Source organism: Acinonyx jubatus, chromosome A3 (assembly GCF_027475565.1).
Source record: "Acinonyx jubatus isolate Ajub_Pintada_27869175 chromosome A3, VMU_Ajub_asm_v1.0, whole genome shotgun sequence".
Classification (NCBI taxonomy): Eukaryota; Metazoa; Chordata; class Mammalia; order Carnivora; family Felidae; genus Acinonyx; species Acinonyx jubatus.
The window spans coordinates 99,920,722-99,935,245 of NC_069388.1; the positions used below are offsets into that span (position 1 = coordinate 99,920,722).

At 44.9% G+C, this 14,524-nt stretch overlaps 1 protein-coding gene across 5 annotated transcripts in view; it reads left to right on the plus strand.

Moving 5' to 3' along the window:
• Positions 1-14,524, plus strand: part of RPIA (ribose 5-phosphate isomerase A) — a 75,088-nt gene that overhangs the window by 30,145 nt on the left and 30,419 nt on the right. The window contains exon 1 of one of the 5 annotated variants that reach the window (XM_053200891.1): positions 13,044-13,842. The exons of 2 other annotated variants lie outside the window; for them this stretch is intronic. In XM_053200891.1, the coding sequence (XP_053056866.1) occupies positions 13,558-13,842 (285 nt within the window). In that variant the 5' untranslated portion in view covers positions 13,044-13,557. Of the gene's footprint in view, positions 1-13,043; positions 13,843-14,524 lie in introns of those variants that run through there. 2 more of the 5 variants (XM_053200889.1, XM_015075791.3) reach the window with 2 other exon arrangements.

Below are 14,524 nucleotides of genomic sequence, written 5' to 3' on the forward strand. Positions count from 1 at the left end.
CCATGCCTCCAGTGACTAAATTGACCCTTCAAGAGAGAGGATGGTCTGCCACCTGGTGGTCCCTTTTAGCATCGCTCCCCCGTGAACCACCATGAATTCCTGCGTTAGCTCAATGTATCATAGAAGGTTAAGAGCAGAGAGAGTCCCTATGTTATGGCTATACTTCTAACCACTAAAATAGAAAAACCTGACAAAGAATTAAAAAAATTTTAATTTCGGTATAGTTGACACACAATGTTACATGAGTTTCAGGTGCACAACATACTGACTCAATTTCTCTATACATTATGCTATGCTCACCCTGAGTGTAGCTATTGTACAACTTTATGACAATATCATTGACTATATTCCCTATGCTGTGCGTTTTAGCCTCGTGACTGATTCATTCCATAATTAGAAGCCTGTGTCACCCACTCCCCTTCACCCATTTGCCCATCTCTTTACCCCCCAAAATATCTTTAAATGATTTGTGAATTCTTTTATATGAGGTATCTCATAACAGGGTAAGGAAAGAAGGGACACAAAAGTCTATGGAATATATATGTTAACTAGAAATTCCACATAGATTGCTTCTCTTCACCACAACCTCGTGGTATAGTCTTATATCTGTTTTACAGATCATGAAATGGATACTCAGGGACTTTAAGACATTTCTCTGAGATTAAACAAGAAAATAAAGGGCACAGCACAATTCTTTATGGCTCCATAGATGAATTCAGGCTTTAACGTTGCATCTTCCCACACATTTAACAGATCACCTGCTAAAAAATTAACTTCATTGCTGTGTAGTTTACATATAATCTAATTGTATGTTTTAACATTTTATGTTGAAACATTTACACATATAATATAGGAACGGGAAGTTGCAAACATTTTACATCTACAACTACAGGAAAATTCCAAAACTGGAAAATTGATATTGGTACAGTGTTTGTGTGTGCTATTTTAGCATATGTGTAAATTCATGTAACCACTACTGCACTCAAGAGACCGACTGTTCCAGCACCACAAAGACCCCCATTATAGTCACACTGTTTTGTGCTAGTCTCAGCCTGTCGACAGCGATGCTATTGGCTAGAAATGCCCGTATCGCCCATACTGTGAGCCCCCACAGACATTTCCCCTTTTGGAGCTGATGATGTGGCTGGACTGGCCCTTGTGGTTTTTATTATGATCATTGGACACACCTCATCAACAATCACTAGGGAACTTTGAAAAAACAAGGTTTGTTACTCCCAAGTCCTGGAGGGTACCCTGCTTGTCCGGGGCCACACAGTGAGGTTGTGGGTAGAGAGAAACAGCATGGACTTGGGGCTCTGCCTCTATTGGGGTCAAGGGTGGCGTGCCTGGGGTCTCAGGTTCACCCTTTGGGGGAATGAAGACGCGGAAGGGGAAAGCAGGGTCACGCAGATGGTCAGTTATCTGGGTCAACCAGGGCTTTCTAAAAGGGGAACTTCACGGGTGGGGCAGTTTGGCTCTTTATCTAGTGGTGTAGTTGGCAATGTGTTTATTGGAGATGGACGTCTCTGAAGTGGAAAAGCTTAATGGCAGGCACTTACATTATAGTAAAAAAAAAGGTGTTAGGCATCGACACCACACATCCTCACACCTCTCTTGCCCACCATTCCTAAAGCCCGTCACCATTAACCTGTTCCGTAATGTCCTTTGACAATGTTATTTAGTTGGAACCAGGCAGTAAGTACCTTTTGAGATTGCCTTTTCTTCACTCAGTATAAAGCTCTGAGGTCCATCCATGTTGTTGTGTGTGTCAATAGTTTGTTCTTTTGTATTGATGAGTCTAGTGCCATGGAATGGATGTACCACACTTTGTTTCACCACCCACCCACTGAAGGACACTTTAGTTGCTTCCAGTTTTTCTTATTAGACATAAAACTTTTGTTGGGTGCCTGGGTGGCTCAGTAGGTTAAGCGTCTGACTTTGACTCAGGTCATGATCTCATGGTTCATGAGTTCGAGCCCTGCATTGGGATCTCTGCTGTCAGCATACAGCCTGCTTTGGATCCTCTGTCTCCCTTTCTCTCTGCTCCTACCCTGCTCATTCTCTCTCCCCTCCCGCCCCCTACCCCCCACACATACAAATAAACATTAAAAAAAAGAGAATGCTTTTGTGAACGTTCATGCCTAGGTTTTTGTGTGTGGACACGTTTCCATTTTTCTGGACTAAAAGTCTAGGAGTGCAATTACCAGGTTATATTATAGTTGCATGTTTAGGGTTTTTTTAAGGTTTTTTTTAATGTTTATTTATTTTGAGAGAGAGAGAGACAGTGTGTGTGTGTGTGTGTGTGTGTGTGCACACACGAGTGAGGAAGGGACAGAGAGAGGGAGCTAGAGAATCCCGAGCAGGCTCTGCGCTGTCAGTGTGGAAACTGATGCAGGGCTCAATCTCAAGAACCATGAGATCGTGACCCAAGCCAAAATCAAGAGTTGGACACTTAGCTGACTGAGCCACCCAGGCTCCCCACATGGTTAGCTTTTTAACTAAAGTAGTTTGCCAAACTCCTTTCCGGAGTGATGTACTATTTTATCTTTCTATTAGCAGCGTAACAGAGATCCACTTTCTCCACATCCTTGTCAACGTTGGGTATTGTCACCCATTTTTATTTTGGCTGTTTTAATAGATGTAAAGTGATAACCCTAGGGAGGGTCTTAATTTGCGTCTCCCTAATGGCTAGTGATGTTGAAAATCTTTTTGTGTGTTCATTTGTCTTCAGTATATCTTCTTCAGTTAAATGACTTTTCATGTTTTCTGCTCATTTTCTAATTGGATTGTTTGTTTTTTTCTTCTCTCTCTTTCTATAATTTTTAAAAATATTTATTATTTTTGAGAGAGAGAGAGAGAGTGCAAACAGGGGAGGGGCAGAGAGAGAGAGAGAGAGGAATGAGACACACAATCCAAAGCAGGTTCCAGGCTCCGAGCTGTCAGCACAGAGCCCAACGCAGGGCTTGAACTCACAAACTGTGAGATCATGACCTGAGCTGAAGTCGGACACTTAACCAAAATGAGCCACCCAGGTGCCCCCCCCCTTTTTTATTGTTAAGTTTTGAGCATTTTTTTTTATCCTAGATATGTGTCCTTTTTCAGACTGGTGGCTTGCAAATATTTTCTCCTAGTCTGTAGCTTGTCTTTTCATCCTTTTCATCATTAACAGCATCCTTCACAGAGCAAAAGTTTTTAATTTTGATGGAAATCAACGTTTCGATTTTTCTTTTATGGATCATACTTTGGTATCATGTTTAAGAACTCTTCACCAAGCCCTAGGTCCTGAAAATGTTCTCCTATGCAATTGTGGTATTGTGATATAATAGGAAATATATTTTGGTCTTTATCCATTGGCACACAACTCCTAAAACCCTTGTGATTTCCCAAGTGATAAGAGCTATAAGAGCAGCCTTTGTCATAGTATTTAACTTTTGTTCCCAGCTCCTGAAATAGCTTGAGATTATAAAGGTGAAAGCAATGTCTTGTGTTATTCATTACAATCCCCTTTCATCAACACCTGAGGTCAGGTTAATGAGGTGACTTTTAGAAAGCCCTTAAAGATGGGGTTGGGGGGAGCAGGGATGGGGAGAAGCTGGTTGCTGGGGGGAACCAATCTAGTGATTAGAGAGTTGTAACTTTCAGCCTCACTCCCACCTTAGGGGAGGGGAGAGGAGCTGGAGACTGTTTAATCACCGATGGCCAGTGATTTAATGAATCATGCCTATGTAATGAAGCCTCCATAAAAATCCCATAAAATAAGGGGTTTGGAGAGCATCCAGGTTGGTGAACAAATGCAGATCCTGGGAGGGCGGTGCCCTGGAGATGGCATGAAAGTTCGGAGCCCTTTCCTGCATACCTTGCCCTATGCATCTCTCCTATCCGTCTGTTCCTAAATTGTATCCCTTTATAAGAAACTGATAAGGGCGCCTGGGTGGCTCAGTCGGTTAAGTGTCCGACTTTGGCTCAGGTCATGATCTCGCGGTCAGTGAGTTCGAGCCCTGCGTCGGGCTCTGTGCTGACAGCTCAGAGCCTGGAGCCTGTTTCAGATTCTGTGTCTCTGGCTCTCTCTGACCCTCTCCCGTTCATGCTCTGTCTCTCTCTGTCTCAAAAATAAATAAATGTTAAAAAAAAATTTATAAAAAAATAAAAAAACTGATAACCTAGTTTGTAAATTGTTTTCATGAGTTCTGTGAGCTATTCTAGCATATTATTGAACCCAAAGAGGGGGTTGTGGGAACCTCCAATTTATAGCCAATTAGTAAGAAGCTTAGGTGATAACCTGGGACTTGTGATTGGCACTGAAGTGGGGGCTGTCTTTTTTTTTAAGTAATTTTTTTTTAGTTAAATTTGTTTGTTTATTATTTATTTATTGAGGGGGGAGGGCATGAGGGGGGAGGGGCAGAAAGAGAGGGAGAGAAAGACTCTCAAGCAGGCTCTGAGGTACTGTCAGCACAAGAGCCTGACATGGGGCTCGATCCCGCAAACTGTGAGATCATGACCTGAGCCGAAATCAAGAGTCAAATGCTTAACCAGCTGAGCCACCCAGTGCCCCTGAAGTGGGGGCTGTCTCTTGGGACCGAGCCCTTCACCTGGAGGGTCTGCGCTTACCCAGATAGATTGGGTCAGAACTGAATTGAATTATGGGATGCCCAGTTGGTATCTGCATAGAGTCAAAGAACTGGTTGGGATAGGAAAACACCCACATATCTGGCATCAAAAGTAAGTATTGAGAGTGGCAGTAGAACAGAGAGGAAAAAGGAGTTTTTGTTTTTATCTTTATTTTTGAGAGAGAGAGAGAGAACACAAGTTGGAGAGGGACAGAGAGAGAGGGAGACACAGAATCCAAAGCAGGCTCCAGGCTCTGAGCTGTCAGCACAGAGCCCGATGTGAGGCTTGAACTCACGAACCACGAGAACATGACCTGAGCCGAAGTCGGACGCTTAACCAACTGAGCCCCCCAGGTGCCCCACTCACCTCCCACTCTTAACCACCTGGCATCACGCTCTTGGCCACATACTGGCCCCTCAGACCTGATGGCGGGTGTGAATGCTCTGATTTTGACCTGGGACACGAGACTGCATGGGGTGGGTGGCAGGGGAGGGGGCGAAAGGAGTTTTCCTTTTAGTGATCTTTTAAACAATTGTAGTTGTATAATTTACACTTAAATCTATGAACCATTGTGAATTAATTTTTTGTATGGTGTGTGAGGGTTAGATTGAGGGTCTTTTTTTTTTTTTGTCTTTTTGTTGTTGTGGTTGTTTGTTTGTTTTGCTTAGGTTATTTGTGGTAGGCTGAATAGTGGCCCCTCCAAGATGTCCAAATCCTAGTATCTGGGACTTGTGAATGTTACCTTATATGGCAACAGGGATTTTGTAGATGTGATTAAGTTAAGGTTCTTGAGAGGGGGTGATTATCATGGATTATCCACGTGGGCCAGGTGTATCCACAAGGCTTCTACAAAAGGGAAGCAGGAGATTAGAGTGAGCAGTAGGAGATGTGACTATGGACCAAGATGTTGGAGGGGCACCTGGGTGGCTCAGTTGGTTAAGTGTCCGATTTCAGCTTGGGTCATGATCTCACGGTTCATGAGTTTGAGTCCTGCATTGGGCTGTCTGCTGTCAGCACAGATCCTAGACCCCATCTTGGATCCTCTGTCCCCCTCTCTCGCTGCCCCTACCCTGCTTACACTCTCTGTCTCTCTCTCTCAAAAATAAATAAACATTAAAAAAAAAAGATGATGGAAAGATGTAGGAAGCAGCCATAAGCCAAGAAATGCAGGCAGTCTTCACCAGTGAGTACAAAGACAGGACTAAAAATTGGTTCTTCTAACTCAATTCCTTTTTCTTTCCATTACATCATATAGTTCTGTATGATGTTATATGTTAATCATATGTTATATATGTTAAATCATATTTTAATAAACTGTAAGCAATTATAGAATTTCTGGGTTGTACAAAATTTTAACATGTTAATTTTGTTAACATCCATCCATTCATCCATTCACTCATCCAATAACCATACACTGAGTGTCTACCTTGTGCCAGCATAAAGCCCTGAGGATATGGACATAAGAAGGGCAGGCTCCAGGCTCTGAATCAAGAAGCTTGCCCTCTTAGTGGGCAAAAATAGGCCTAGGCATATACTGTGTTTCAGTGTGAAAAGTAGTGATGTGGTAAGTTTATCCAGGAGGCAAGGCCTGAGCTGGGTCTTAGAGGATGAATAGGAGTTAGTCAGATGACAGTGCAGGCTGGGGGGATGACAGGGCTGTGGAGAGGACACTCTAGGTGGAAACACCAGTCTTGTAGAGGTATTGTGGCATGACAGAACGTGGTGCCCTGGGGAAACTTTGTTGGCTGGCTATGATGGGCGCTTGGTCACTGAGGATGCAGTGAGGAAGGACAGTGCTGAAGGAAAAGGCAAAGGTCAGCTCATGGAAAGCTCCTGCACACCTTGTCAGGAAGTTTGCAACTTAACGTGAGCACAACGAGGGGCCATTGTAAGATTTAAGCAGGGATAACGTGATCAGATTTGTTTTTTTGAAATTGCTCTGATGGTCGTGGAAGGGAGTTGAAACTGGGGAAAAGGACAGAAGTTATGAAGCTGCTGTGGTGATCTAGAATTGACAAGAGCCTGAACTGGGCGGGGGGGGGGGGGTGTGTGTGTGGCTGTGGAACATAAAGACAAGGTCTGGGCTGACAGTTACAAGGGAGGCAGGACACATAGGTAGAAAGTCATTATTCGGATATAGCGAAAGAGGGGACTGTTCCTAAAACCCTGGCTTGGAATTTGTTCATTCATTCATTACAATGGTTCTGGTTTGTTAGTTGCCTAAATGTATCATCTGCAGGGAAATAGAGACATTTCCAATGATCTGGTGTTGGTTATGATAGTACTTAACTAGAATAGCATTGTAAATCAACTTTCCCTTGCTTTGTGTCAAATATCTAGAATGAAAATTGCCCACAAAAGTATTTTTATTCCAGCAATTTTTTTTCCTTTACCACATTGCTCACTCACAGACCATGTCCCTGACAGTAGCAGAGGGTAGTTGTGTAAACAGTAGCTGCCGACTCATTTTAATATTGTAATTGTATTGATTGTTTAATGTATTTATAACTCCACCTGTTTCCAGGAGGAGCTCAGAACAGTCTACTTTGAACCACAAATACAGTAAGGGTGAACGCGATAGCAAAAGATTGACAGTCTTGGTCCTCCAATGCACAAGTGTCCCTGTGCTGTTTTCAGCTTCCTAGCATCCATTTCTTCCTCCCACCCAGTAACAGTACCCAATTTTTATTCTACCCCTTCTTTCCATAGTCCTTGGGCCAAGGTGACTCTAGCTTCTAAGGAATTTGAGGTTCAAACTAAATAAAATCCACCCCACCTCCCACCTCTACCCCCATTGGTTCTGAGTGGGCATATTCCCTAAATTGGTCTAATTAAAGTCAAGCTGAGGGCTTTTGCTCAAAGGGTAGGAATGTCTGGAGACACCACTGGTCACAACTGCAGAGTGTGGGGGTGCTACTGACCTCTAGTGAACAAAGACCAGGGATGCTGCTGTTCCTTAAAACAAATAATTGTGTGGTTCAAAATGTCCACAGTGTGCTGAGTCTGAGAAATCCTGTGCCAGTTCCCCGTAGCTTTAGAGAGATAGCATCCATGGGAGCCCTAACATTAGCATTGTAGGGAAAATTTTGTGCTTCGGTGGAAAACTCTGCATTGTCTAGATGGCAGAGGACACTCCTCTGGGTTATCTGATTCTATGAAAGCTATTTCAAAGGTCTGTAAGCTATAGATAACCAACAGCAACACAAAATTGTTCTTGATGGTAGTCTGCTCGTCTATATTCATTCTTCTCTAGGGTCATGGAAAATCTGTCTAGCAGAGGTTCAATTGACATCCCAGTCCCGCTGTGGAATAAGTTTGTTTTGCCCCCACTGGCGTGTTCATTTCAATATCCCAACTCCATATAAATATATGATTTTTTTTTTACTTTAAACTGGTTGTAACACCTTCCTAGTTTCCCTCATTCACGAGCGACCTGAAACAGTAAACAATGTATTCATTTTTAACCTGTGCAAGAGTCATGCTTTGCCTATTTTTGTAGACTTCTCTTTTAATAGCATCATCTGCCTTTGAGGTGCCAAGGGAATGGGGTCACTTCCATGGGAAGATGCTCTGGTCTCCGGAGTGGAAGCGGGAACCTGGACTTCCATGTGAGCTTCAGGACAACAGGTGTTTGTCTGTGTGGCCCATTGCTGTAGTCCTGATGCCTAGCATGGAGTAAATGCTCCATAAATATTTGCGGAATGAATATATGAGACAACTGAGTGGACACTTTCTGCTTGGGCTGAGTAGGTTGAGAAGAAAAACGGTAAGGGAAGACATGTTCTCTATGGAAACAAAGAAGGGGAGATTTCTTGAAGGAGAGGGAAACATTGATAATTTGTGTTAAATTTTGTAGGGTGTTAGCAAATTGGGGGCCCCTTCCGTCGCTGGTGGCTGTCTTATTTGGTCCATATTGCATGATCCAGCCTAGGTAGTTGAGCATAATTTGAAAGAATAGGTGGTGACTTCTCTCCTTAGTGGATAGTGTGGCTTTGGGATAAATGTATTTCTTTCAAGGACTTCTGGCGTAAAAGTTAAAGGCATTCATAAAATAGATAAGGTGAAGCACTGCCTATATTTTGGTCCTGCTGAATATATAAGGGGACTGGGGCGCCTGGGTGGCTCAGTCGGTTGAGCGTCCGACTTCGGCTCGGGTCACGATCTCGCGGTCCGCGAGTTCGAGCCCTGCGTCAGGCTCTGGGCTGATGGCTCAGAGCCTGGAGCCTGCTTCCGATTCTGTGTTTCCCTCTCTCTCTGCCCCTTCCCCGTTCATGCTGTGTCTCTCTCCATCTCAAAAATAAATAAACGTTTAAAAAAAATTTGAATATATAAGGGGACAATACAAGGTAAACTTAAACATGCTTGACTAATAGGAAATGTGCAAAAAGTAGGAAAAACTTCTTTAAATCCACCAGCTGTGTTCCATTACTGAAAAGTAGAAAGTTTGAGCTTCTGAAAAGTCTGATCATAGCTTTTGTTGTCTAATAGCAGGAACTTTTGCTGTTAACCAGGAGGAGTACACAGAGATTTCTTGGGACCTGAGCTCTAAGGGAATTTGTTACAGTTAGTTCTGGAACATGCAAAAATTAATCTAGACACAGACCTTATAATCTTCACAAAAGTCAACTCAAAATGGACCACAGACCTAAATATAAAATACAAAACTATGAAACTAGGAGATAACATAGGAGAAAATCCAGAGGACTGTGGGTTTGGCAATGATTCTTTAAATGCAACACCAAGAGCATGAGCCATGGAAGAAAGAATTGATAAACTGGATTTCATTAAAATTAAAATGTTCTGCTCTGTGAAAGACACTTTCAAGAGAATTAGGAGACAAGCCACAGTCTGGGAAAAAATATTTGCAAAAGACATATCAGAGAAAGGACTGCTGTATAAACATACACAGAACTTTTAAAACCCAACAATAAGAACACAAACAATCTGATTTAAAAATGGGCCAAATGCCTTAACACACACCTCACCAAAGAAGATACACAGATGACAAATAAGCATATGAAAAGATATTCCACATCACATGTCAACCAGGAAATGCGAATTAAAATAACCATGAGATACCATTACGCACCAATTAGACTGGTCTAAATCCAGAATATTGACAACGCCAAATGCTGGTGAGGGTGAGGGGTAGCAGAAATAATCATTCATTGTTGATGGGAATGCAAAATGGTACAGCCCACTTTGTTTGTTTATTTAGTTATTTTGAATTTAAATTTTACTTGGTTAACGTGCTATGTTAACCTAGTTAACATGCAAAATGGTACAGCCACTTTGGAAGGCATTTGGGCAGTTTGTTACGAAACTAAACCTCCTCTTACCGTATGATCAAGCAATTGTGCTCCTTGCTATACCCGAAGGAGCTGAAAACTTATGTCCACACCTAGATCTGCACACTGTTTATGGCAGCTTTACTCACAATTGTCGAAACCTGGAAGCAACTAAGATGTCCTGCAGTAGGTGAATGGATACATGAACTGTGGTACGTTCAGACAATGGAATATTATTCGGTTTTAAAAAGAAGTGAGCTATCAAACCACGAAAAGATGTGGAGGAAACTTAAATGCGTACTTTTAAGTGAAAGAAGCCAATCTGAAAAGGCTACATAGTATATGATTCCAAGGATGTGACATTCTGAAAAAGGCAAAACTATGGAGACAGTAAAAGATCAGTGGTTTCCAGGGATTAAAGGGGAGGGAGAGATGAACAGACAGAGCACAGAGGATTTTTAGGGCAGTGAAACTACTCTGTATGATACTTCAGTGGTGGATACATGTTATTATACATTTGTCCAAATCCATAGAATGTCCAACGCCAAGGGTGACCCATAATGCACGCTGTGGACTCTGGGTGATAGGTCAATGTAGGTTCATCAACTGTAATAAATATATTGCTCTGGTGGGGGATGTCGATAGCGGTGGAAAGCTATGCATAGGTGGGGGCAGACAGTATATATGGAATCTCTGTACCTTCTGCTCAATTTTGCTATGAATGTAAAACTGCTTTCAAAAGTAGAGTCTAGGGGTGCCTGGGTGGCTCAGTCAGTTAAGCGTCTGACTGCTGGTTTCGGCTCAGGTCATGATCTCATGGTTCGAGAGTTCAAGCCCTGAATTGGCTCCTGCGCTGACAGTGAAGAGGCTGCTCAGGATTCTCTCTCTCTCTCTCTCTCTCTGCCTCTCCTGCGCGTTTTCTCTCTCAAAATAAATAAAAAGTAAAGTCTATTAAAATATTATAATCAAAACATCTGAGCCATAAACCCAATAAATATTTAGATTATAATTTAGAAAAAAATTGAAGCCTCGGAGAGCCTGGAGTTAACCAACTTAAGAAAAACATGCTGATGGGTGTGCTTGGGTGGCTCAGTTGGTTAAGCATCTGACGCTTGGTTTTGGCTCAAGTCATGATCTCATGGTTTGTGTGTGCGAGCCCTGGATTCTTTCTCTACATGTGCTATCTCAAAATAAATAAACTTAAAAAAAAAAAAGTGCTCATTTCCTACAGCTTCTTTTCCCACTAATAGAACTTTATGTCAGGCCACTTAAATGGTACTCAGGATGTATCCTGCTTTTCCAATGGGGTGGGGGTGGGGCACAAGCAGCTGACCTCAGGTCTGTTCCTCTCCTGCTTGCACCCTACCCAGGTGTGGTACTACCAGGCCCAGGGGCCTCTACCTGAAGTCCCTTTCCTTTAAGCTGTGGCTGGGCCTTGAGTCAGGGAAATCGGCAAGGAAACAGTTGCTGTAAAAGAAATCAGGAATGCCTGCAGTGTGCTTCTTACATAGCCAACAGCTCCTGAGAGACAGGGAAAACAGTTGAGAGGCAGTTATTTGGGTCTGTTGTTTTATCATTGTTTCTTAGTAAAACTCGTTCTTAAACTCTTAAAACTGCTTGTAAGCTAATCAAAGTGGGAAATTATTCTGTGCCATGCCTGAGGTGGAGTGGGGGTGAGGGTGGAGAGTTGGTGGATGAGGGGAAGGAGGAGCCAAGGGCTGATGCCCTATATTCATTCATTCCATAAATTCAGGCATCCAGTAGTGAACAAGAAACACAAGTTTTCTGTTTCTAGTCTTGAAGTGGGAAATACAGGCAATAAACAAAGAAACAGGTTATTTAACAAGATGATGTTAGAGCAGAATAAGATGATGGGCATGAGGTGGGGACTGGGAGGCTGAGGATTGGGACAGGGGTACTTTATTAAGCGTGTGGGGAAGACCACTGAGCAGGCAGAGACCAGAATGAGGTGAGGGTGCCAACTGTGTGAGGGTCCCTGGCTAAAGGTGCGGTCAGTCTTAGAAAGGGCCCTTCTGCCTTCTCTGGATAACTCATTTATATACCAAGGTGGCAGAACAGGTTATTTTCTTTCTTTCTGGCCTCCTTCTTGAAATGAGACACAAATCCATTCCTTCTTTGGGGCTGGGTACCTGGTAAATCTGACTGATGCTGCTCAAGGCTTCACAGAGAAATTCTTGGCATATATCAAGACAAATGAGGTCATATGTATATATGCCAGCCTAAGCTAAGGAATGGATAAGTGCTGTGGAGTTCAAAGGGGAGAAGGGCAATTCACAGGGCAATAAGAAAGATGTTTGGTAATTAGATGTTTGCCTTGCTACACAGATGTTAGATAAAATTTATCATTGGTAATAACTCTCATTCTAGAAAAGACACCCAATTTAGATACTTCTAGGCAGTTAAGGGAGGGGCAAAGTTTCTCTTGAGTTCCTCAGGGTCTGGACTGCTTTCAGTTCAAAACAGTCCACATGACAAAGTGGCACATTTTGGGGACACCTGTTCTGAATCCCTTCATAAGTCATCAGCAAGGATTGCCAGGTTTCTGCCCGGCATCCATCCTGGAGGAAGTAAGCCATCCAAAACTGTCTGGTGCAGAACAACGTCTCAGGTTGGGAGTTCTAAACTTGTAGTCCAGGGCCTTCACCTCTAATGATAAGATTTCAGTGTGTAACAGGACTCCAACCGTCTTAAGGGTTAACTTGCTTCAAGCTTATGCACTGTTTGCTTGCTGACCTAAGTCCCTTGGTCTACAGCAGAACCAGCCTAATTTCCTTGAGATTTGCAGGCCTTGAGGAATGAAGGCCCACGCTTTCCCAGAAGATAAGGCCTTACTACAGTCACAAACAGCCGCCGCTGGCTCCAGCAAGTCTGTTTAAGGTCACATCCACATACGACTAGCTGCCTGGCACCTGCTTCTCTGCACTTAGCTCTCCTCCCTTTTCCAATGCCTTCCCCTTAAAAACCCTCAGGCTTCGCCTGATCGGGGAAGATGGTCTTTGAGAAGTTAGTCTACCATCTTCCCAGGTTGCCGGTTTCCTGAATAAAAAAATAACCTTCTTTTCCCACCGTTACTTGTCTCTCGAATATTGATTTTCCAGCAGGGAGCAGCTGAACCTGGGTTCAGAACCTGTTCTCTGTCCAATAACAAGCCCGCGCAAACCGCTTGTGCATTTCCCCGGGGAGTGTCTAGAGCAGTCACCTCTCAAAAGGGGGCGACGTCTCTAGAACAGCGATTGGCCTAAGGACTCCACGGCCACGCTCCTACTACTGGGAAAACCGACAAGGTCAGCTTCACCACCCCTTTCTCGGTTGTGAGGGCAGAAAGAAAAACCCCCGGAACCCTCCCAGGCGCGGCGTAAACGCATCTCTGCTAGGTGTTACGCCTAGGCTCGGACTTTGGCTACTCGGGCCACACGGGCCGTCGCACCGAAGGTCGTCGCGGGCTGTTTGCTCGCCAGTCGCGCAGCATTGTGGGGCTGGTAGTCCCCGTTGGTGCGTGGGTGCGGGCTGCCGAAGCCACAGAACTACACCTCCCAGCAAGGACTCCGGCAGCAGGAGGCGCACGTTCTGTGCGTGAGCGACCACACTTCCGGACGAGCCGGGGGCGGGACCGTGGCGGAGGCTGGAGCTTGGCGTCGGGATGCAGCGCCCCGGGCCCTTCAGCACCCTCTACGGGCGGGTCTTGGCCCCGCTGCCCGGGCGGGCCGGGGGCGCGGCCTCTGGCGGAGGCGGGAACAGCTGGGGTGTCCTGGGTTCCCACGTGCAGCCTCCCGGGCGCACGCAGTCCGGGACCCGCGCCGGCGTCGGCGGTACAGGTACCTACGACGGGGACGCCAACGGCGCCTGCCCGGCCCCCTCCACGATGTCCAAGGCCGAGGAGGCCAAGAAGCTGGCGGGCCGCGCGGCGGTGGAGAACCACGTGAGGGTGAGCAGCTCCGGGCGTGGGGCTCCTGTGCTCTGCCTGATGGGCTCCTGTTGCGCGCTCTGGGCCGGGGGGTGCGTGAGAGGAGAGAGGGTGCACACTTTATACGGGTTTAGATCCCTCCCCCCGCCCCCCGCGCTTTTCCTTGCTCCTTAAAGATCTTTTAGATGTGGAATCAGTTGGGGGCGAGTTTCCTAAAAGTTGATGTTTCTAAAAAGACTCCTTGTCCGGCGGGGTAACACTTTGCAAAGTGGAGTCTGGTGGTGTCTGATGTGTTTGGAGTGGGGCTGGCAGGGACTTGCCGTGCGGCTTCCTTATCAACAAATGGCAAATGGTGAGTCCTGAGGCTGCCAAGAGCTCTTCATCGCTCTTTATTGTGCTGGGAAGTCTGTGGAGAGCTGTTTTGAAAATTGCGTTGAAATTTCACTCCAAGGAGGTTCTTAGCGTGGCGCGCGTCCGGTCCTGAGTGTACTCGCTAGCGAAAGAGAGACAGGAAGACCAAGGCTTTAAACCTCCTGCTTTTCACAGGGGTGGGTGGGCGCTTGCATTTTGGAGGAAGCTGTTCTTTAAGGTTGGGGCGCAGAGATGTCTAGGTGTTACCGGTGAGGTCGTGGCCCCACTTGTTAAGTGGCGGGTGTGGTGCTGTTTAGTGAAGTCTCTTAACCGGAGTGGATTTGCTTTTATC